The following is a 24035-nucleotide window of genomic DNA, read 5'->3' as shown; positions in this document are numbered from 1 at the left end:
GCTATCCCTGAGCATAGTCTTCAAGCAAACTAGTACCCCCCACTGCAGGGTGTGGGTGAGCATGAACCTCTGTATGTGCTCTGGATGGAGGCTTTGAGCCTGGGTGGGCTGTAGAGTTGGGTCCCCAGACCTCTTCTCCCTGGTTCTAGTAATGGTGTTGATCACCCCTGGGAAGGCCAGGTTGGGGGGGGGGGTTGATCCTGGTCTCTTCCAGCATGGGGAGGATGCAGGCTGGTTGTTAGGATGGCTAAGGGGAATACGAAAGAGGAAGAAAGTATGGCCACCATCCCCCCAAAAAAGGCTGCCCTTCTGAGACCACCAAAAAGGTGATAGTCTTGGATCCTGCAAAGACATTTTCCATGCATCCTGATAATGTAGGTTCTCTTTTTCTACTATGATTTTATGTGGTTGGAATGTAGAAGACAAAGGAAGAAAAGGGGATGGGAAAATGCATTGTTTTATGTTACAGGGTATGTGATGCATATATGTGTGCAAACAAAGTGTATATATGCAAATGCACATGTAAGTATGTTTGTGTGAGTTTTATATGTATATTTTCTTGTATGGATGGGCATACAGATGGATGAATGTTGTGGGTATTAGGTATATGCTTATGAATCTCTGTGTGTGTGTGTGTATATATATATGTGTGTGTGTGTGTGTGTGTGTGTATTTGCATGTATATATAGAGTTGATGATCCTTTGTGTATGTGTATGTGAATAAGTATGTGGGAGTTTGCATTTATGCATGTATACTGAATGGCTGGATTTTATGTAAATTTAAATTATTTTAATTAAAAATGTTATAAAGGTAAAATGTTAACATTTTAACTTTATCTGAAAACTTTAAGGTAATGCAAATCCCAAAAGTTAAAAATTATTTACTGTATTTAAAAAAATATGTTTAAATGCAAAGCTACAGGACAATGATTGTTCATTTATGTCCTCTAAGAACACAGTTCCATCCCCAACACACACACATACACACACACACACACCACCACCACCACCACCACCACCACCACCACTTCAACATTTGTTTTCACAGGAAATTTAAGGTTGAGTTAAATGAAGTCCTCAGCAAAAATGTAACACAGGGAAGTCCGCATGTTTGTGTATACATATAACCTCGGGAGAGCATCTGTGGTGCTCTGTATTACCCATGTAGATGTGGAGTTATGTATATATATGGGCATGGTAGCAGTGCAGGGTGTCTCTAGCGGCTATTCTCTTTGGACATATTTGATAATGAGCCATGCTAACAAACCGAGTGGTGGAGGGGTTTTCCCACTGGGCACAGCAGACTGGAGAATGAAGTTACTTTACTTCTGGATATATTTTTCAGAGAAGTAGACTTTTAAAGGCAGTGTAAGGAGAGAAGTATGGACCAACGGTTTTAAAGAGCTTGGTGATATCCCTATGCCAGGGGTAGAAGGGAGGAATTACCTAGCATGTACCCTGCCTAAGGCACTAGTCTGAGGCTAGCTGGGGAGAAGCAAGGGTTGGTCAGTGATGCCCAGCTTCAGAGATAGTTCCCCCAAGCTCTTCTCCTTCCTCTTGGCCTTCACTCAAGCTTCTTTGCCTCCAATGCCACCTCACCCTCACAAGGCTCTCACCTGTGAGCACTGTGGGCTGTTATCATTGATGTCCAAGACGAAGATCTCCACAAGGACCGAAGCCTGGAACTTGCCATCAGAAGCTGTGATTCTGAGCAAGTACTTGGCCATGTGCTCACGGTCCAGGGTCTTCCTTGAGAAAATCCTCCACTCATCTCCCACTTGGCTGATGCCAAACTGGCCCAAAGGGTCTCCCTCTAAAGAGATGAAACAGAGCTTCCAGAAGCCAAGGAATAGGAATGAACCAGGCTTTGTACCATAGGTGGCTTCCCACATGACATTTTTTTTAGGACTGCTGGGAAAGACAAAAATTTCCTCCCTTAACTAAGGACCCACAGTTGTATATTGAGTTATTTGGTGTTATGAAGATTCTTCTGACTTCAACCTATTAAATGGAATTATCACTGTGAGAAGCACCACTCTAGAATATGTAGCTGAGGAGCAGGTTTCTTTTTCTTTTTTTCCTTCTTTTTTTTTTTTTTTTTTTGTGTGTGTGTGTGTGTGTGTGTGTGTGCTTTGAAAGGCACTGGGGGAAGTTAAGGAAGCACATTTCAATTTTAAACAAGAACCTTCTGGTATCTGGTTTATCTGTTCAACAGTAGAGAGGTGGGAAGTGACCGAAAACACTAAGCTCCCTGAGGTTTTTTGTTTTTTGGGTTGTTTTTTTTTTAATTTTTATTTATTTATGATAGTCACACACACAAAGAGAGAGAGAGAGAGAGAGAGGCAGAGACACAGGCAGAGGGAGAAGTAGGCTCCATGCACCGGGAGCCTGACATGGGATTCGATCCCGGGTCTCCAGGATCGCGCCCTGGGCCAAAGGCAGACGCCAAACTGCTGCGCCACCCAGGGATCCCTTTGGGGTTTTTTGTTGTTGTTGTTTTGTTTTTTAAATAAATGACAACACAGACTACATGGAGGTTTCCATAGATCACTAGGTTTGCTTCTGAGTCATTTTTTCCTTGACACCAAGTACTGATAGAGGAGATGGATTTATGAGATTCCAAGATTCCAGAGTTCCAAGACTCAACTATTCTAGGAGTTGATGATCTATTGACATTTATTCTATCATTCGGAGATATTAAGTCTTTAGTGTTTTTCAGTCTGATATTATAGGATGATAAGATTCTATTTCCCTACATCTCCATATTTCAAACAGCTCTGATACAGGATCTGTCTCTATAGGAATTTATGAATTTTGGTTGTAACTTCAGGTTCATTAACTTTCTCCCAGACAGCTGTGAGAGCAGAAGGAACCATGTCTATGGGGATGAGATGACATGGCATCCAGGAGAGAGGAAAAGGGACATTGAGAAGAAAAGAAGCTCTTTTTTTTTGGCCCCTGGCTAGCTGGTTCAGCCACTGGACAGAGATTGGGGTAATTTAGGTTTTCAATAGGTATCCACTGAGGAAAGCAGCTCGTAGGGTGGGGTTTTAATCCCAGACCTGACTCAAACTTGGAGTGTAACCTTGGTTGAGTTTCTGCCCCTATCTGGGCCTTGGTTTTCCTGTGTGTGAATGAGGGGGTTGAACTGGAATCAGAGCTATGGAAGTGTTTTCACTCTAACACGTATGTCCTGTGATTGACTTAGGAGTGTTTCTAGTATCTTGCTCTGGGCAGAATAGACTCTACAGGGGCAGTCATCTGACAGAGTTTCCAGGGATTATACCATTATTGATGTCTTCCCCATCCTCTAGAAGCTAACTGAGAGCAGTTACAGTATCTCTCTTTTATTCTATTCCACCTAAAATAATAAGAAATTCTCTCTACAAAACACCTGCCAATTTATAGGAAACTCTCAAGAGCTTTTTCAAGTTAGATATTACTGGCATCCTTGTAAGGTGAATGAGAACAGGCATGCCACATTCATAGATGAAACAACTGAGATCCTGGAAGGTTAATTGATTTACCCAAGGTCACATTGCTAATAAGTGGCAGAGCCAGGACTGAAACCCATGTCTTAGGGTACCTCTTAATAGACTTTTTTTATAGTACCCCAGTTCCTCCATACCAAGACACATATCCTTACCTGTGATATAGCAGGTGACCTGTCTGTTCTGCTCAGTGATATCAGCATCCAAGGTTTTAAGAGTGGCCACAACTTCACCAGGTTCACTGTTCTCAACCACAGATCCTCTGTAGTCTTCAGAAGCAAATTGGGGAGCATTGTCATTCTCATCTGTAATGGAGACTTCAACCATAACCTGAGAAGATAGCTGGATAGTCCTTCCATGGTCATAGGCCACCACATAAAAGCGGTAGGTCTGGTGGGTCTCACAGTCAAGTTCCTGAAGTGTGGTGATCCAGCCAGTCTCACTGTCAATGGCAAAGAGCTCGTGGATATTGCTACCAGGGTCCACTGGCAGCCTGTAGCTCACCTGGCCATCATTCCCAGTGTCCTGGTCATTGGCAGTCACTTGAATGACTGAGGTCCCCACTGGCATGTTCTCAGTGAGAACAGCCTTATAGGGATCAGCCTCAAATATAGGCCTATTGTCATTGACATCCTTCACTTGGATATTGACAGAGACCAAGGAAACCAAGTGAGTATCATTATGGGGACAATGTGCCATTAAATCAATCTGGTACCATTTGGTGGACTCATAGTCCATGGCCTTTCTCACCTTTAGAACTCCTGTGTTTCGGTCCAAGGAGAAGACACCATCTTTGTTGCTCTCTGGTGTGGTGCCCTGCACTAGGCTATAGATGACTGGATCTTGAGCAGCCACTGCTTTAACAGAACCAATTTCAGACCCTTCTGGAAGATCTTCAGATGCAGAGAAAGTATACAGAGGTTCAGAAAATTGGGGCAAGGATACTTCATTAGGAACGACCTGAAGTCGTAACAGCACCAGAGAGTTCCAGTGAGGAGGACCCCCATCTTGGGCTTTGATTTTTAAGTCAAAGGCCCGATTTTCCAATCCCACCAAGCTCTCCTTCACCTTGACAACACCAGTAATTGGGTTGACTTCAATGACCTCTTCATCCAAGTCCTCCATTGAGTCCACTGAGTAGGTGACATCTGCATTCTGCCCCTCATCTGCATCATAGGCCAACACCTGGATAACTGGGGAATCTTTACTGACATTGGATTGAATGGATACTGTGTATTCAGATGCTTTAAATTGTGGAGGGTTGTCATTTTCATCTGTCAGGATTATCTTCACAGTGCAGAAAGCCACTCTTCCTCCTCCATCCTGAGCCATGACTTTAATAGCAATAACTCTTTCTGTTGAATTTTCCCGATCCAGTTTCTGCAGAGTAGTGATCTGGCCATTGGGGTTTATGGAGAACTTCTCACCTGCCAGCTTATTGATGATGGTATAATCTACAGTGCCATAGGGACCACTATCTTTGTCGATGGCTAGCAACTCAATCACCTTCGTTCCCACCTTTGCATTCTCTGCTAATTCTGCCTCATAAATGTGCTGCTGGAATTCTGGGCTGTACTTGTTGGCATTTGTAGTGTTGATATACACTGGCACAGTTGCTCGGAAGACCCCATCAGAAGCACCTACCCTCAAATTGTAAGAAGAGTCCAGGTGCTTTTTGCAAAGGTTGAACATAGAAATTATTCCTGATGAACTGTTAATGGAGAAGTGCCTGTCCTGATTGCCAGAAAGAATCAGGTACTCCAGACGGGAGGTGTCCCTGCTGTCAGGGTCTAGAGCTTGGACTTTAAGAACCAGATGTCCACAGGTTGCCAGCTCACTGACATTGGCTTCATACTGAGGTTGCCTGAACTCTGGGGGATTATCATTTATGTCAGAGACATTAACAACCACAAGGGTTTCACCAGTGAGTGGGGGGTCTCCTCTATCCATGGCCCTGACCTTCACATGAAAGTGTTGTTGAGTTTCATAATCCAGCTCTTGAACTGTGGACATCTCCCCTGTGCTCCCATTGATCTGGAAAAATTTGGAAATATCTGAGCCATCCTCTACGATCTCATAGGAGACATCACGGTTTTGCCCTGAATCCTGGTCAGAAGCCAACAGTTGGATCACAGGGGTCTGGGCAGGCAAGCCTTCTGAGACTGAAGTAGTGTAGACCAATTGAGAGAAAGTGGGAGGATTATCATTGATGTCTTCGACCAGGACTTCCACTGTGGCTTCAGAAAATGACCCCAGAGCTGTGTCTGTGGCTCTGACCGTGAATACATGTTTGGTCTTAGACTCATAGTCCAAAGGGCCTGTTACTGTTAGAACACCAGTCTTAAAGTCAGTGGTGAACAGCATCAAGGGCTCTTCCTCCACAATGTTGTAAATGAGTCGGAGTCCCTCTGGACTTCGAGCCTGGGTGTGGAGAATGGGGGTATAAAGTGTGATATTTTCAGGCACTCTCACTTTGTAGTAAGGACTCTGAAATAGTGGGTTGGATTTATTTCTTACAGTGACAAGTACCTCTTCCTCAGTCTGGAGGGATGGGGTTCCTCCATCCCGAGCAAAGACTTTGAGGTGATACTTATTTAAAGCTTGATAATCAAAGGGTTTCTTCAGTGATATGTCCCCAAGATAGGGGTCAATTCGAAAATATGTGTAATCTTCTGCAAATGCATATGTGATAGCACCATTTACTCCCAAGTCCTGGTCAGTGGCAGATACCTGAAAGAGGACATCCCCTGGCTCTGTGCCATCTTGGATAATTGTGTAATAGGGCAGATGCTTAAATTGAGGGTGGTTGTCATTGACATCCTCAACAGAGACTCTGACCAGAGCCTGAGCCACCCGCTGAGGGGACCGATTGTCCCTCAGTTCCACTGCCACCTCGTAAGTATCCTGTTTTTCTCTGTCAAACACCACACCTTTTGTCTGCAACACACCTGCTGACTTGACCATATGAAACATATCTGTGCCATTCAACAGGAAGTAGGAAAGAGTGTCGTTCAGATGATTGCCCTGGGCGCCAAGGATCACCAGTGCCTTTCTGTCTTGTAAATTCTCCTTCACTGTTGCTCTGTAGACAATCTTATCAAATTGTAAGCTTGTGTTAAGGGCTTGTGTCAAAGAAATTTTTACCAGTGCAGTATCGTGATACAGGCCATCAGAAGCCTTGATGGTGAGCTCCCGAGAGACTCCCAGGAAAGCAGGATTCAACACAGATATACGACCTGTGACGGGATGGATGGCCACAGCTTCATCAGCATTGCCAGTTTTGATGCTATAATTGACTTCTGAGTCCTCATCACTGGCCCGCACGATGAGGAGCTCCATACCCCAATGAATGGGCTTCGCTATTGCTACTTCATATACCTGGTCAGAGAATCTGGGAGGAGAATCATTTACATCTCTGACATTGATGATGACCTGGACTGGCCTGGATGCAAATAAGATAGGGTTTCCTTGGTCATGGACATAGACACTGAATTGGAAAGAGGGCATGTTCTCATAATCCATTTCTGATATGATGATTAGGGTTCCCATACTGGGATCAATTTTGAAAAACTTCAAAGCTTCTGATTCCAAAATTTCATAGACCAACAAGGAATTAGCTTCTTCGTCACTGTCAGAGGCACGAATCACAAGGGGGTTGTTGTTTTCATCCATTATCATGCTGTACAATGGAGCTGCTTCACTAACTTGACCCACAAAAATGGACTTTAAGAACATGGGGGCATTGTCATTTTCATCAATGATGTAAACAAGAGCCATGACATCAGTAAATGCACCTGCCATATTGCTGCCTCGGATTTTCAGTTGGTAAGATGAAATTTTCTCATGGTCCAGTTTCTTCTGGGTGGAAATGAGTCCAGAATATGAGTTCATGGAGAATACACCATCCTTGTTTCCCTCTCTTAACTCATAGGTAACTTCTGAGGAGCTTGTAGCTGACACAAGGAGGATTGGGGAACCAACAGGGATTGATTCAGGGATTTCTACAAAGTACTCAGCTTTGGAAAAGATGGGGGCACTGCTATCTGAGGGGTAGACATTAATGATCACTGTAGCCAGGTCATGCCTCTGTGGGGAGCCTTGATCTTCTGCCTTGACTGTCAGACTATACCGGGCGTGATTTGCCTGGTCAAGTTTCTGGGCCAGAGTGATGATGCCTAGCAAGGTATCGATGTTGAAGAAACCCTCGCTGTTCCCTGAAACAAAAGACAAGACAAACTGAAGTTTGCCGCACGGCAAGAGAGACTAACTTGGCTTTATAGATCAGTAAAGGGGCTATTACACAAAACTTGGACAGGACAAAATCTACATGTTATGCTACTCTGGATTTAGTTATGATATAGTATATAGGGAAGATACCTACTTTATAAAATACCTTATGTGATGCATATGGTAGCTACTCCATAAATGGCAGCTTCAATGATTACTCAGTTTTGGGGTCACAAACTAAGCTACAAATCAAAGCTATAGGGGCACCTGGGTGGCTCAGTGGTTGAGCGTCTGCTTTTGGCTCAGGTTCTGATCCCAGGGTCCTGGGATCGAGTCTTGCATCATGTGCCCCACAAGGAACCTGCTTCTCCTTCCGCTTGTGTCTCTGCCTCTCTCTCTGTGTGTCTCATGAATAAATAAGTAAAATCTTTCAAAAAACCCCCCAAAAAACCAAAGGTATAGAAGGTCTTGAAAGAAAGGAAACATATACTTTTCAGGAAAAGCACACTCCACTCTATTTCAGTGGTGGCTTTTATAGGTGAGTTTAAAACACTGCATTATCTGCTCCCCCATATAGTCTATGGTGGGAAGGTCCTTGGGTCCTTGTCAGGCTTGGGGGTTGAGTGGCACAGAGTTAAGTGGGGAGGAACTGGATAGAACACACAGACCCAGAGGCTCCTGGTCAAATGCCCTTTCTACCACACTTGGATTTCCTAAACTTAAGACAGTCTCACATTGCCTTTGCAATTTTTTCAATATCCAGCCTCTACCTTTACTATTTTGTACCATTATTTAATGGCTATTTTCCTTTAAATTGGTTCATTTTCTTAAACTTAAAATATTTTAACAGGCAACTTTTGTATTGCTATTTTTTAAAAAAGAAAATCATAAAAAAAGAAAAAATCATTATTGCTTGTCATAAAATCAGAGGTTACCATAGAAACAAGTCAGTGGGAAAAAATATCTTATTAAATTCTGGATAAAATCTATTACTTGCTAAAGGATGTGAGCCTGAGACCTATCCTTCCTTTTCCTACAGTAAAAACAGAGTAGCAAGGATTAGAGAAGAATTATAGAGATTCTATAATTTCCTAGTACCTGGGAAAAGTTTTGTCCTTGACTAATCAGGAAGCCCAAATGAGAATCAAGGGAGAGTACTTTCTCCACATCTGATTGCCTATTTTTTTCTAGGCCTTTTAAAATTTAATATTTATTTTGATAAATGCACAATAATATTTCAAATTTAAGTTTTGAGGAAAGTTATGGTTATACAACATTATATGATTCACAAAATATAATGTTGAAAATTAGTTCTATTTCCCTAAAAATGTAGTTTCTCAAAGTTATCAGTTTTTAAAGTCTGACCTCATTTAAACAGCAACAGTTTCTTCCTTCCTTCCTTCTTCCCTTCCTTCTCTCTCTCTTTCTTTTTATAGGAAGAACAGATAACATGAGATCTACCTCTTAACAAATGTTTAAGGTTATAGCACAGTATTGTTAACTAAAAGCACAATGTCATACAGCAGATCTCTAGAATTTCATCTTGCATAACTGACATTTCCCCCCACCCAGTTTTATTGAGATATAATTGACATATAATGCTGTGTTAGTTTAAGGTGTACTACAAATGATTTGATGTACATACATACATATTGCAAAATGATTGCCAAAATAAGTTTAGCTAACATCATCTCACATAGGCACAATTTTTTTCTTATGATGAGATGACTACCTATTTAATGCTCTTAGTAACACCTGAGTAATTTTGCTCACCAGCAAGGGTACAGGTCTTCCACTCAGGAAAGTATTGCTCTTTACTATTCTTATTCTGCTTATCATTCAGGTGCATATTTTATTATTTCAATGCAAACAAATAGCTAGGCTTCATCACAGAACATTCCATCTGATTCCCTCCATTTATGGAAGCTATTGTCCAGTTGACTAGTGAGATGAATTCCTAATTTGCCCTTGTGATACAAACCCTAAGTTCCATCAAAGAATACAGTTTCAGTAGGTAGACTGTAATTTAAAAGGAGTTCTATTAAAAGTAGCCAAGTAAACTACCTACGGGTAATTATAATTTAGATTATACTGCTGAGAAAAAAATTAGGGCACAAAATTGTATATTCATTTCAATCTCACTAAGGCAAAAGATGCACCAAAACGATAGGAAGGAAATATACACAATTATTTTGTCTGTACTGAAAACTATGGCTGAGTGCTATTTTCTTCCTTATGTATTCCTGCTTCTCCCATATTTTAGAAAATGAGCGTGTGGTACTTCTATAATCAGAAGAATATTTTAAAACGAATCTTAACTTATCTGTAAGATAAAATTAGTACCTCCATCAGTGGGGTTGTCAATGAGATGAAATGATATAAAAGATGTGACTATGCTCCATAAATCACAAAAATAAGCAATTAATGGGTTAGAATTTGTATTATTTTTCTTTAGTGATGCATAGATTTCTGCCACATGGCAAGGTATAACAACTTCTGTTTCTTAAAAAAATGTAAAAGCTCTGATTTCTGGAAAGTTTATAAGCAATAAATGAACATTCTGCTCTATGAGAGCAAAGTCATCTTCACTTTGTCCCTCCACAACATCTAGCACTATGGAGTATTAATTTTATTAAAGATAATAATAATTATTAAATATCATTAATTATGGATTAGCAAACATTAAAATTATTAATAATTAGCTAGATACTAGGTATTATAATTTTTGTTTCTTTAATTATGTGTAATTAACACTTATCAATGATAGCAATAAACCCCTAGCATTCATATAATATTTTACAGTTTACAAGATATACTAACATACATTTTCTCTTTTAATTTTTATAAAAGGCTTTCTGGCACAAAGAATGTTGTTCCCATTTATGAGAGGAGGAAAACCATATAATAGATATAAAGTCACAATACAACTTTAACAGAAAATGTTACTCCTAAATGTAATTCCTAAAACTGTCCCATACATCTTATAAAGTATTTATAGGTGGGATCCCTGGGTGGCACAGCGGTTTGGCACCTGCCTTTGGCCCAGGGCGTGATCCTGGAGACCCGGGATCAAATCCCACATCAGGCTCCCGGTGCATGGAGCCTGCTTCTCCCTCTGCCTATGTCTCTGCCTCTCTCTCTCTCTCTCTCTGTGACTATCATAAAATAAAATAAAATAAAGTATTTATAGGTCCCTTCTATTGTAAAGGCAAAGGGAATTGCCTTTTAAAATGTTATGTGGACTTCATAAACATCCTTCACATATACGATTGTTGGTGAATTTATATAGTATGTACATAAATTCTCCCATTACTAAATAGGCCCTTAGTTATTATTCTTACCATCTTTGGAAGTGTGTTAAGCAATTATAAGCTCAAAGAATACTCTACAAATGATATTTGCCAAAATTTAGAAAGCCTGGCATTTGACTTGCAGTGGTTTTTCTTATTGCCATAAACTCTTTCCTCATAGTTTGGACTCATTGTCAGGCCTCTCACCTTTGAGGAGGGAGTAGTGGATCTCAGCATTGGCTCCCCGGTCAGCATCCATGGCTCGGACCTGGAGCAGCTCTGTGCCAGAGGCTGTGGTGTCAGGAACACTTGCCTCATAGTGGAGCTGGGTGAAGCGAGGTGAGTGGAGGTTTCCATCCTCCACGTGAATGGACACCCACACGAAGTTCCTCTTGATGGGCATCTCCTGGTCTCGGACCTATGGGCCCAAAGGGATAATGCCATGAACAGAGAAAGGACTGCAAGAAGGCAGGGTCAAATTAAGGTCAATGAGATAGAATGCCAGTGAAAAATATACCTATTTGTAACTCTCTGTATTCCTTTAAATTTTGCTCTCATTTATACTCTTTTTTAAAATAAATTTATAAATTAGTGATTATTAGGCTTGACCATTTTCATGGAAAATCCCGCTTTAGGAGGAAGGCAGAGATAAGCACAGAAACAGTATTTTCCAAGTTAGGTCTCAGAAAATATTAGTTCTTCAAGATTTTACCATGTTAGACAGGAAAAAAAATTATCTGGTCAACTAAATTTAAGAGGCATTGAGTTAAATGAAGTTAAAGTTTTCTTTGCTGTAGGATTTTACAGAGCCTTTAATGTATATTAATGTGCCCAAAGGATGATGAACTGACACATAAAATGCTGCACCTTGGGTCAGGAAGGCTAGCTTTGATTCTGGTTCCTTCATAAAGAACTGCATGATAGTGAGCCTCTGTGGGCCTCAGGTATGAGAGTAGTGAGTCAGGTCAGGGTTGGGACTGAGTGAGACACATTAGGCATGCAGGGCATAGACTGAAGGAGGCTCACTCTCAGGGTCATAAAAGTGCGGGAACCAAACCCTGAAAGTGAATCCTTCTTCAATTCTGTGCCCTGCACACCTCATTCCCTCACCATGGTGCTAGCTCCAGGGCGAATAGTCTCTGGTTCTTCCCAGCTCTGACACTGTGTCAGTCCATGTTGTGGCCATGCAGTCATGGAGCAGGGAGAGAACTGTTGAGGGGTATTAGAGTGAGCTCAGAGAAAGCCAGGGTGGCAGGAGCTTCTTTGGCAGCTATCCCCTCTTCTTTATTCTCAAGCACCCCTTAAGCCTGCCTCTGTCAGGCTGTGAAATGTCACATCTCGTGTCATGGATCATCATGAGCATCAGCACACCTGGCTCATCAGGGGAAAGAGAACCTTCAGCATTGCTCCATATGTGTCCACCCCCACACATCCACATGCAAGTGCATCCTTCCCTGATTTCTCAGTTTACTCACCATGACTGTCAGTGTGTGCTGGGAGGGGCCTAAACCCAGGTCCAACTTCCCCACAGTTACCAGGACCCCACTGCTTGGGTCCAGCTGGAAGAGGCTGGCACTTCCCGGGTCTTGGCTGCCATGTATGGTGTAGATGAGGCCCTTGCCCTTGTCTGGATCCGTGGCCTGGACTTGGAGGAGCTCAACGCCTGGCAGTGTATCCTGAGGAACTCTGACTTCATAATGAGCCTCCAGAAACTGGGGGCGATGGTGGTTAACATTGGCAATCATGATGATGTAGACCTAGGGAGGAGAATGAGAGAGAAGGTAGACTGTAAGCTCCAGGGGGTCAGTGACCTTGTGTGTCTGGTTCTTCACCATATCATTTGTGCCTAGCACAGTGCCTGGCACACAGCCATCACTCAGTAAATATTTGTTGAATGAAAGACAGGATTTCAAAATCCCTAGGCTTTGAAATCACATGCAGTGTAGTGGTTTTCAAAAACAAAATTCTGGTTAAAAGGGCCTTTTCTTCAAGTGAAATTTTTTGTGAAATTCCAACATATGAAACAGATAAAACTCTGGCTGAAACTAGGGTAGAAATCTAGGGCCCCACTTACCATCATTCCTCATAGCCATGGTAGCCCCTATGGAACTCTGTCTTTAAATGAAAACTGCTCATCTAGACAAAGTCCTTCATTACCAGAGATCCACAATGGGAACAAGAATTGCCCCAAGACCATAGAAGGCATATCAGGTAAGACTGGAAGACAAAATTTTGGTTCCAAATTCAGTGCCCTCTGAGATACACCACATCCACTGAAAACCTTCTGTAGCTTTATCCCAACCAAGGAGGCCTCCCATCCCATCTTGGCTCAGGAGTCCCTGGGGAGACCTCTAACCTGAGTGGCAATGGTGTGTGACCCATCGGTCACCTCCACAGTCAAGTTATAGCTCGACCTCCTCCTTGTGTCAAGAGGCTTGGCGATAACAATGCTGCCTGTGGTCTTCTCAATATCGAAGTCCATGTCCTTGTCGCCACCTGGAGTGGGAACAGGGGGGAAAGCACACATGGCCTCAATGATGAAGGCAGCAGTAGTGCAACGGGATTTGGCTAGCAGATTTAGAGGAGGTGATAGTAGATCCTGTCAAGTTATTGTCAAATTTTTAAAGATCTAAATGATAGTACAGAGAAAGGTAATGTTTAAGGACTGAAGAGTGCCAGAGGAAGTCCAGTGTCTGCCATAGAACGTGTTCTGCTACCAGGACTGAAACATGCATGAATAATGGAGCTCTATATTGTGGCTTTTCAGATAGTTTACATAGTCTAAAGGAGCCTATATGTAGGGAAAAAATCAAAATAACTCCGTTCACCAGGAGGGAATTGATTTCATAAACTATACAAATCTAAATATGGAATTAATATGCAGCTATTTAAATGCCTACTAAATAGAAATCTGTTTAGTGGCATAGAAATATGTTCACATTATATTTTAAAAGGTTATAAAACAATACTTTAATATAACCCTAAGTGTGTGTGTGTGTGTGTGTGTGTTAAGAAAAACAACTAAATGAAAATACATCAACATTTTAGCAGTGGATTATCTTCTGACTGGTGGAAGTTCGGGTGATTTTAATTTTCTTCTCTGCATTTCTTAGTGTTTCCTAAATGATCTACAGAATACATGTGTTAATTTTGTACAAAAGAAAAAAAATCCAAACAAAAAGAATGGTGAATCAGAATTGAAAGTAGATCCAGGAGTCAAAAAGCTTGGGACAGGTGTACATCCAATCTCTGAACCAGGGTGGGAATCTCTATAATAGGACTCTATGGTTCATGTGGTACTTAAACTCTCAGAGGTTCTTGGAATTCCTGGCTGGGTTTCAGAGGATCTACAAATCCTTATATTTGTGTGCAAACGTTGGTGTGTCCACATGCACATCTTTCGGGGAAGAGGGCCTGAGTGTTCATTAGAGTCCCAAACGGTTCATCAGATTACCAAAAGGGTCTGAGATTCCCTCTTCCCAGATATTTTAATAAAATCTTCATTTAGAGACAGTAAGGAATTTCAGAGAAGACCAAAAGAGCTTGGTCTCTATATAGAGACCTATAAAGAGAATGGACACTTTCCCCGATTGTGAGGATGGAACCTGGGATTAGAATATCAAGCATGGCCCCAGAGTACAGTGGTCTTCAAGCTCATGGTGAATGATGGCAGCTTGACATGGATCTCACACTGAGGCAGTAGAGGAAACACAAAATTTGTACTGTCTCCTGAGTCTTCCAAGCACTTGGAGTAACTGTGGCTCTGCCCATCTCTGCCTGGGAGCTACCAGTGAGACCATGGAGGTTCTCCCTGAGATCATAGCTGGTGTGGAAGGCCAGTTTGGCAGAAGTGGTGGTTCTACTCACCCACTGCCCCAGAGAATAAGGGGAGAGACAGTCACTAATCATAGACAAAAGAGGGGCTGCCAGGGAGCATGACCTGAATGAGAATGCTCAGAGGACTGTGCTATGTGGACCAGGGCTGGTTTATAAGGATGGAGGGGCTGGCCCTCCTAGAGCTCTCACCAGAGATGTTGAACCAGAAGAGCCCGGGTCGGCCCTCAACACTGATGACGCCCACCATGTGGTTCACAGGGTCTGTCTCCATGACTGTAAAGCTGTAGTGGGGCTCGTCAAAGGCCAGTGGTATGGATGAGGACCGGGGCTGGGGGATCCACTCGATGTGTAGCCGGACACTGGCTGAGAGTGGTGGCTGACCACTGTCTGTTGCTTTGATCTGAAAAGAAGCCAAACCTGAAATGGAGGCTGTGTCTGTAGGATTGGGGCCAAGAAATAAGAAGACCCAGGTGGTCAGTGAAGAGACAGAGTACCCTGTGACTAGTGGAGCTGGACTTTTATCTACTTATCCCTTCATTCAACACACAGTTGAAGGCTCACTGTAAACAGGCACCGTGCTAGTTGCTGCTGGCACAGTGGTGAGCAAAACAACCTGTGCTCAAGAACTTCAAGCGTAGCAAAAAAATTATCAGAGCCTTAAGGTGTGGTTCTTGAGATGGACTGTACATAATGGGCCATAAACATAAACTAAATAGAATTTATGGAGCTTTCACTAGTATCCCACCCTGCTCTAAGAGCAATATATGCAATATCTAATTTAATTCTCATGACAGCCCTGAGAGAGGTACCATTGTATCTCCCTTCTGCAGGAGGAAATGCATTCAGCATGCTGAATTCAGCTCCCTGGGATCATCTGCCTGGCCAGCAAGTAGCCGGGATTGGATTCGGGCTGTCAGACATGAGAGTCCACATCTTAGCCACATGTTATATAGGCTTCCTACAAGGAAAATGTTCTTATTTTCATTTTACAGATGGTAAAACAAAGGCTCAAAGAGGTTCAGTGACTTGTCCAAAGCCACGCAGGTATAAAATGGCAGAGCTAGGGTTGGAATGCAGGCTTACCTCCAAAGTCTATGCTACTCTCACCAAAATCCTTACCTCTAAGACTAGAGCAGATTTCCCAGGTGAGGACCTTATTGCCTTCAAAGAGAAAGGCCAAGAATTCTGATGCTTTCGCTGATGTCAGGGCTCCCATTTCTCTCAGAAAAAGCCAGAGAAGGGAGTACCACCTCCACCATGCCTGATGGCTGTTTCCCTTCTCCTGTATCCTCAAAGAAAATCACTAACCAGTTATGACTCTCCCCCCTCTGTGGCCTCCATCCCCTCCTCACCGTGAGGATATTGTACTCCCCGGCCATGAAGATGCTGCTGGATGACACCATGCCCGTGACTGGGTCAATACTGAAGCTCCCCTCATCACTCTCCTCGATACTGTAGGTGACTCTGCCATTGAGACCCTCATCAGGGTCTGAAGCCACCAGCCTGTACACGGGCCCAGGGGTTGCCGGGCTCAGCCTCTCCGGAAGGCGGACATTGAAGAGCTTGTGGGAGAACACAGGGGGGTTGTCATTGACATCTACGATGTGTATCACCACCCTGGACGTAGACTTTAGGGAGGGCTCTCCGTTGTCCAGGACAGTCACCTGGGGACAGAAGAGAGTATGAATGGCCAAGTGTGAAGCAGTTAATATGCATCACCACCCACTGCAACCCTAACACGTGACCCCTGCCTTCAACGGCCTGGAAATAGGAGTCAGTCTGTTCTTTGGTATATGCTTATGAGTTTTATTATCCTAACTTCACCTACTTGGAACCCAGCTTTCTGGTAACCTCGCCCACAGGAAAGCCAGCAAGAACAGAAAAAAGAAACTAGTAAGAATTAGAAGAAAAAAAAAAAAAAGCCACAGAGGCTCTAGAGAAAAGTGGTGCTCTTTACTCAGGAGGCCCATGGGCCATTTCTCAGAGACCATTTACTTTTTATTTGCTTGTAATTCTCACAAGCTTTGTTCTCTGGTTTCCGTAAGCTACTGAGGGTTAGAAAAAACAAATGAGAAGATGTATATAAAGGAGTGGGTGGTACCTTTTGAGTCAGGCGTGTGGACCGATGCATGAAATGAAATCCAGAGTGAGAGAAAAGGCACTAAAACAATTTCAGAATCAGGGGCTATTTCATGTTGGGGCAAATCGGCCCATGCATCAATAGCCCCAAGGGCATCATGCAAGATAGGACATTTGCACTCTAAATGGTACTGAATTTTTTAAATATTTTAAATATTTTGGTGTTTAAAGATAAATACCTCTACTGAACTAGGGAGGATGCCTCAGTCCCTAGAAGGCCATTTGCAGCAGCTGCTTACTAATAATACCTATTTCTGACAAAGGGAATGTGCCAGAGCTAGGAGCAGAGAAGGCCAATTTATTTCAGTTCTGCTGAAGAATGTGTGCCCCTCCCATCTGATGTCTTTAGGCCTGGAAGAAATGCCTGTTCGTGAGCTATGAATAGCTCTAGAGGGGGCATAACTAGATTCCTTCTGATTTACTCCCCTGTGGATCAAGACTGACTCCCCCTGTTGGAATGGGCACCAGGGATGTTTATATGATTTTAGAGATATCCTAGAACCCACAGATCTAGAGAACAAAGGTCTGGGTTTTCATCCAGGCTCAGCTCCTGACCTAGTGCTTGACCTTGGGTGGCTCTCCCTCTGACTGTAGGGATGGGCTGGAAACCATAGCACGCGTGTACTGTGTGTACCGCTCCCTTTTCCTGCACTTGCTGCAGGCTTTACTAATCAATCAGTGCTTCCTGCCCAGCCCAGACAAAGTTTCAGATTCCTTCCCTTCCCAGTGCTGGAGAGCCAGGGAAGACTCTGATAATCTTCATCACCAACCACAGCAAGACTCAGCTTAAGAAACTCCTCCGCCCTGAGCCCAGTGCCCTCCTCAGCCACGGTGGTTGGAGACGTGCTAGTGGCCCCAAGGCCTGGCTAGGCTTCTGCTCGGACTCCTTCAGGAGGTTTTAGAATCCAGTGAATGGGGATCCCTGGGTGGCGCAGCGGTTTGGCGCCTGCCGTTGGCCCAGGGCGCGATCCTGGAGACCCGGGATCGAATCCCACATCGGGGTCCCGGTGCATGGAGCCTGCTTCTCCCTCTGCCTGTGTCTCTGCCTCTCTCTCTCTCTCTGTGACTATCATAAATAAATAAAAATTAAAAAAAAAAAAAAGAATCCAGTGAATGAGTTCAGTACCATTACTCACCTCCAAGATATGTTCATCCTTGTTCTCTCTGTCCAGCTGCCGGGCTGTGGATAGGAGACCTGGGGGAGAAGTGGAAGGAGGGAGACCTGAGCAGAGGGCTCCCAGGGCCACTTACTCAGGAGCAAGTTCACAGATACATCCAAATCCTGGGCTAGAACTTTTCTGGTCTTTGGAGGACAAGGACATTAAAGGGGGGATGGGACTCTGGAGAAGGAGAAGGGAAAGTGAGGAGGTGGGAGAGTACAGCAGAGATAATGGGATCAGCGGAGGCTCCCACCTGCATCCCGGCTTCTACCTTTAGGAGGGATGCTGTGCACAGGTTCTATGGTGGCAGGGGAGGGGGGGAGGCAGCTGGTGTCCTCTGGGTCCCGCTCAGCTTGCCTGGACATTGAAGAAGGTGGATTTGGTTATCTGCAAGTCTAGTTTTAATTTTCTGAGGCACTACAAACTATAAATTGAGGCCATCTGAAGCCACAGAGGAGAGAAGGTGCCAGTTTTCTGCAGGCATCAGGAAAGTCAAGAAGCAGATTATGTGAGAGGGGCATCCAAGCCCACAGACAGAGAGGTCAGGGCTGGGAAGGAAGTTCTCTTCAATGAAAGCAGAACAAATGAGGTCAATGGATCATCTGAAACTTTCAGTAAGGTGTTTTTGTTTTTAAATCTTATTTAAGGGATCCCTGGGTGGCGCAGTGGTTTAGCGCCTGCCTTTGGCCCAGGGCGCAATCCTGGAGACCCGGGATCGAGTCCCACGTCGGGCTCCCGGTGCATGGAGCCTGCTTCTCCCTCTGCCTGTGTCTCTGCCTCTCTCTCTCTCTTTCTCTCTCTCTGTGACTATCATAAAATAAAAATAAATAAATAAATAAATAAATAAATAAATAAATAAATAAATAAATCTTATTTAAGGGGATCTCTGGGTGGCTCAGCGGTTCAGCGCCTGCCTTTGGCCCAGGGCATGATCCTGGAGACCCAGGATCGAGTCCCGCATCAGGTTCCCTGCATGGAGCCTGCTTCTCCCTCTGCTTGTGTCTCTGCCTCTCTCTCGCTCTCTCTCTCTCTCTCTCTATGTCTATCATAAATGAATGAATAAATAAATATATTTAAAAAAATAAATCTTATTTAGGCAATAAAAGGATGGAGTAATGAAATGAAGTATGGAGATGGGGGCTTGGTGAGGGGAGAAAGGAGTGGGGATTCAGTGTTGGGATGGAGCCTCCCATGCTGGAGCACGTGTGAGAAGTGGCCTCTGTTAGCTAAGTGTTCTTCCCTTGCACACTAGAACCAAGTCACCAGGAGAACCAAACTGCCTCAGGCATGGTGGGGAGCAGAAAGTTTTCCTGGAAAACCCCACAGCCAGAGATCCTTCCAGTTAAGGAAGAAAGGCACATTCCTCTGAGACAGTGTGAATATTGTCCCAGATCCCCCCACCCAGCTCATCCCCAAGTTAAGGGGCCTGATGGGCAAAGACCCAGGATCCAGGGGGCCTCCAGGAGGAGTGCAGGGAAGAGAGGGCCTCAGCGGGTAAACCTTTCCTCTGGTTCAGTGCTGACTTTTCTCCCTGCACCTTCTCTCTCTCCACCCCCTCTTGCCCCTTTCCCTCCTGTCTGTCTCTGTTTCTCCCTCATCCAACCTCCTCCCTTCGTTAACCCTCTCTTCCACTCTGTCTTCCCCCTGTTTACCTCTGAATCTTGCACATTCTTTCTCTGGTTTTTCTTCTCTCTCTCCTTTCTCTCCCCAACACATCCTCTGACCTTCTAAGAGCCAGTGTCCTGTGGAATTGCTGCCCATGGCATTGCCTTTGTTGTCAGCCTTATCTGCCTCTCTGAGCTCAGTGTCCAGATTCCCAGGAAGTGCCACGTCCAATGGGGACATAGCAGAGTTGCCCCACAGGGCTGTGTGAGGGCCCACTGAGCACCCTTCCTGGCATGAGGTGGGCCCCTATCCTTTCTCCTCTCCAAACAAATGTTTCCTATCACCCACCTCAAGCCCATCTATGACTTTTCCTCATCCAGTGATTTTCCAACTGCTGTTGATTCCACTTCTAATGGATTCCAGATCCTTCTACGCCATTCACCCTGACCCACCACAGTCTAGGTTTTAACCCCAACCACCTGCCCACCTCCCTCTCCCCCAGGATCCCAACAGTCAGCACTCATGAAGTTCCTGTGTGTCTAGATGTTCTTCCAAGCTCTTTATATCTCTCTCTCAATTAACTCATCTAATCTTCACAACCACACAGGAGAGGGCCATTATCATTTGCACTTCACTGGTGGGAAAATCAGGCTTTGAATAGCTGAGTAAGTGTCCTGAGATCCTAGAGTAGATAAGTGGGGGGAATAGGATCTACCTTCAGACAACTGACCTACTTGCTGGCTCATCCTCCCTGCTGGCTAGGGCTCCAGTGACTCTCCCTGCCCCCGTGCCCCTACAGACTGCTGCCTGTCAGTCCTCCATACCCTTTGGCTGGGCATCCCCACCCCCACTCCATGCAGCCATTGTTACTCTACTACATGGAGCAGCTCCCTCTCTCCTCTGAGCAGTAGTGGCATTGAATGCCTCAAGGCCTGAAACTGTGTTTCATTATCTTCATATCTCAACATGGCACATAGTTTCAATGCTTCATAAGGGCAGACACCTTTAAACATTTGCTGAACAAATGAATGAAGCTCAGGCTTCCCTAGAGATTGTAGATGCTGGCAGAGATTCATTCATTCATTTCCTTCTTATTTATTGAGGTCCTACTGTGTGCCAGTTACTGAAGATATTATAGAGGGCAAAAATAGTCAAAGTTCCTTTTCTAGAAAGCTTTTGAAGCTTAGTGGAGGACAAGGATAATTATCTATGTGATAAGTGTTTAAAAAAGAAAGGAGTGGATGGTGCTAGGAGATGGATCATAGCATCAGGAAAAACTCTCAAGGAATAACAGCTAGGCTAGGATCTGAAAGAAGAGCAAGAGTTAGCCAGACAAAAGAAGAGGAGAAGAAACTTACGGAAGAAAGAACAGTGTGTGCAAAGGCCGTGTGCCAGGACAGGGCATAGACTGAAATAGGCCGCATGGCTGAAACCAGAGAATGACAGAGTGAGAAAGGCAGGATGAAGCCCGAAAGGTCAGCGTGGGCCATGTCGGACACAAGTGTATGAGACATGACAGGTTCTGACTTTATCTTAAGGATGTGGGGAAACCATCCAAGGCATCCAAGAAAGGAAGTGGGATGATGTAATAGGAGTGATAAGAAAGGTGGGCTAGGGGCTCCACTGCTGACTTATTATTTAATTTTTAAAGTTCATGCTGGGGCAGCCCGGGTGGCTCAGTGGTTTAGCACTGCCTTCATTCAGCCCAGGGTGTGATCCTGGAGTCCCAGGATCGAGTCCCATGTCAGGCTCCCTGCATGGAGCCTGCTTCTCCCTCTGCCTGTGTCTCTGCCTCTCTCTCTCTCTCTCTCTCTCTCTCTCTGTCTCTCATGAATAAATAAACAAAATCTTAAAAAAAAATGTTCATGCAGGTTCAGATTTCTTCTCAACTGCAGAAAGACTAAGAACATCTCTGTTCTCTGGGGCATTTTGCCAGACCCTCTGTCAGGGAACTGTTGACAGTAAACAGAATAGGGATTTGGAAGATGCTGAGAAGCCAGTGCCTTAGGTGAGAGACCTCTTCCTTCTTCTGAAAGGCTTAGGACAGGATGGGCCCAGGTAAAGAGGCAGCTTAGGCCTATATTCCAGGGCTAAAGGGTCCTTCTAAAAGGACTAATCCATTCCCTGATGTCAAAAGTTAACAGGAAAGGCTCCAAACAGATGTCCCTGTGCAAATAGACACTAGTGTCCTCTACCCACTGTCTGTCCCAGGACCTCAGGCTCATGTTCTCTTTGTACCCTTTTGTCTTAAAGATGGGTGATGAGTTTTCTCCCTTCCCACCTTCTCCAATCTCACCAGGGTTCTGTCCTTCCAAGAGTCAATTGTGGGAGGGGCACCAGGGTGGCTCAGTCGGTTGAGTGTCTGACTCTTGGTTTCAGCTCAGGTCATGATCTCAGGGTCTTGGGATTGAGCTCAGCAGGGAGTCTGCTTGACTCACAGAGTTGGGCTCTGTGCTCAGCAGGGAGTCTGCTTGAGATTCTCTCTCTCCCCCTCAGCCTCTCCCCACTCTCTCTCTCTAAAATAAATAAATAAATCTTTTTAAAAGTGAATTATTAGAACCAGAAAATAGGATCTTGGGTTCAAAGAAGAAAGTGTCAGCCTCCTCTGCTATAGGATTGTTGTTCATTCTCTAGGAGGAAGATGTGGCCTTAGAGATGTACCCAGAGTGCTGAGAGCTAGCTTTCAAATTCCAACACCAACAGGAGCCAGGCAGGCAGCATAGATTTGGGAAGCAGGCTGGGAATGGTACAACTGGGAGTGAGGGAACCATGAGTACCAGAGGACATGCACCTGCTCTGCACAGAGGGCTGCTGTTGGCTGCAGGCAGTTACAGCCCTGTGCAAATATGGGGTTAGTATGGCCAGATCTCCTAGTTGTTTATGAACAATGAGAAATTTGGAGTGTTTTATGGAATTTTTAAATGTTGGCAACAATTTGAAAAATGATTGATTAAAACTTGTGCAAGCCAAACCGAACACCTCTGAGGACTATGTCTGGCTCACAGCTGCAAGCTCATGACCTCTGGATTCCTCCAAACCGTCCACCATCCTTGCCCTAGATGGCCTTGGGCCAAGGATAGATATTTGTGAGATGGTTGGCTACACCAAAGTGGCTCTCCATTGCCACCACTCTGTGGGCAGGCTTTAGATCAGTTCAGAATGAGGGTGAAGAGATTCAGTGTGGCTATGACTCAGGGGAAGGGTCAATTTAGGAGCACTCAGGTCTAAAGTAGTCCCAGCTTGACCACCAGTCAACCTGCTTAGCTGCCCTAGGCCTGGAGGAAAGAAAGAAAGTTAACATAAGTAAGAATTTTCCCAGAGACGTGGACTTTGTAGAGCAGTGGTTCTCCAACTGTGCACACATAAGAATCCCCTGTAAATAAAATATGGATTTCTGGCCCCAACCTGTGTTCTGATTCAGTAGGTATAAAGTGAGGCCTCAGAATTTGAATTTCTGGGGCATCTGAGTGGCTCAGTGGTTAAGCATCTGCCTTTGGCTCAGGTCGTGATCCTGGGGTCCTGGGATCGAGTCCTGCATTGGGCTCCCAGCAGGGAGTCTGCTTCTCTATCTTCCTACATCTCTGCCTCTCTCTTTGTGTCTCTCATGAATAAATTAATAAAAAATTTTTAAAAAGATTTTGAATTTCTAACAAGTTCATAGGTGATGCTGATAATGCTGGTCGAGGACCAAACTTTGAAAAGCACTGTTGTAGAGCTCCCCCCATTCACCCAGATTTCTGAGGTCCTTACCTGTAACAGGGTGAATAACAAAGAATCCCATGTTATTCCCACTGGTGATGTTGAAGGTCAGCTTCCCTTTGGAGCTGGAGTCCGGGTCCCGGGCATCCAGCTGAAGCACAGAGGTGTGCAAAGGTGCATCCTCCCGGACGGAGGGGTAAAACACGGGTCTGGACATCTGGGGCGGGTTGTCGTTGACATCCGTAACCTCGATGTAGACTTCAGTTACAGAAGAGAGAGGTGTGGAACCCCTGTCCACTGCCAGTACCGTCAGCCAGTAGCAGGACACAAATTCTCGATCCAGGGGTGCCAGAGTCTGAATCATACCTAAGGACAGTTGATCACCAAACCCAAAATACTTTAGAGCCTAAAATAGCTTTAGAAATAATCTTCCCTAATAGTCCCCAAGCAGTACTGTGGACATAGGAATTCCACAAGAAAAGGGGATGCAGCCAAGATGGTGTGGGAGCTGCTGAGTCAAATTTAGGGGAATTCATATCCTTTTGTAGAGCCTCTTGGAAACTTTCTCTGCTAAAATAGGCCTACGG

At 44.4% G+C, this 24035-nt stretch overlaps 2 protein-coding genes across 2 annotated transcripts in view; one reads left to right on the top strand and one right to left on the bottom strand.

Moving 5' to 3' along the window:
* SLC36A1 (solute carrier family 36 member 1) overlaps positions 1–7293 on the top strand; it is a 107485-nt gene extending 100192 nt beyond the window's left edge. The window contains exon 11 of the mRNA XM_072824441.1: positions 6657–7293. Within this exon, the coding sequence (XP_072680542.1) occupies positions 6657–6673 (17 nt within the window). The 3' untranslated portion in view covers positions 6674–7293. The remainder of the gene's footprint in view (positions 1–6656) is intronic.
* FAT2 (FAT atypical cadherin 2) overlaps positions 1–24035 on the bottom strand; it is an 80961-nt gene that overhangs the window by 31590 nt on the left and 25336 nt on the right. The window contains exons 3-11 of the mRNA XM_072824436.1: positions 23500–23814; positions 18121–18179; positions 16198–16509; positions 15035–15245; positions 13365–13504; positions 12484–12765; positions 11216–11426; positions 3647–7705; positions 1617–1813 (exon numbers count right to left, since the gene is read on the bottom strand). Coding sequence (XP_072680537.1) covers positions 1617–1813; positions 3647–7705; positions 11216–11426; positions 12484–12765; positions 13365–13504; positions 15035–15245; positions 16198–16509; positions 18121–18179; positions 23500–23814 — 5786 coding nt within the window. The remainder of the gene's footprint in view (positions 1–1616; positions 1814–3646; positions 7706–11215; positions 11427–12483; positions 12766–13364; positions 13505–15034; positions 15246–16197; positions 16510–18120; positions 18180–23499; positions 23815–24035) is intronic.

This window comes from Canis lupus, chromosome 4, assembly GCF_048164855.1.
Source record: "Canis lupus baileyi chromosome 4, mCanLup2.hap1, whole genome shotgun sequence".
Lineage (NCBI taxonomy): Eukaryota > Metazoa > Chordata > Mammalia > Carnivora > Canidae > Canis > Canis lupus.
The sequence above is the reverse complement of the archived record's forward strand: the minus strand, read 5'-3'. Positions and strand labels throughout refer to the sequence as shown.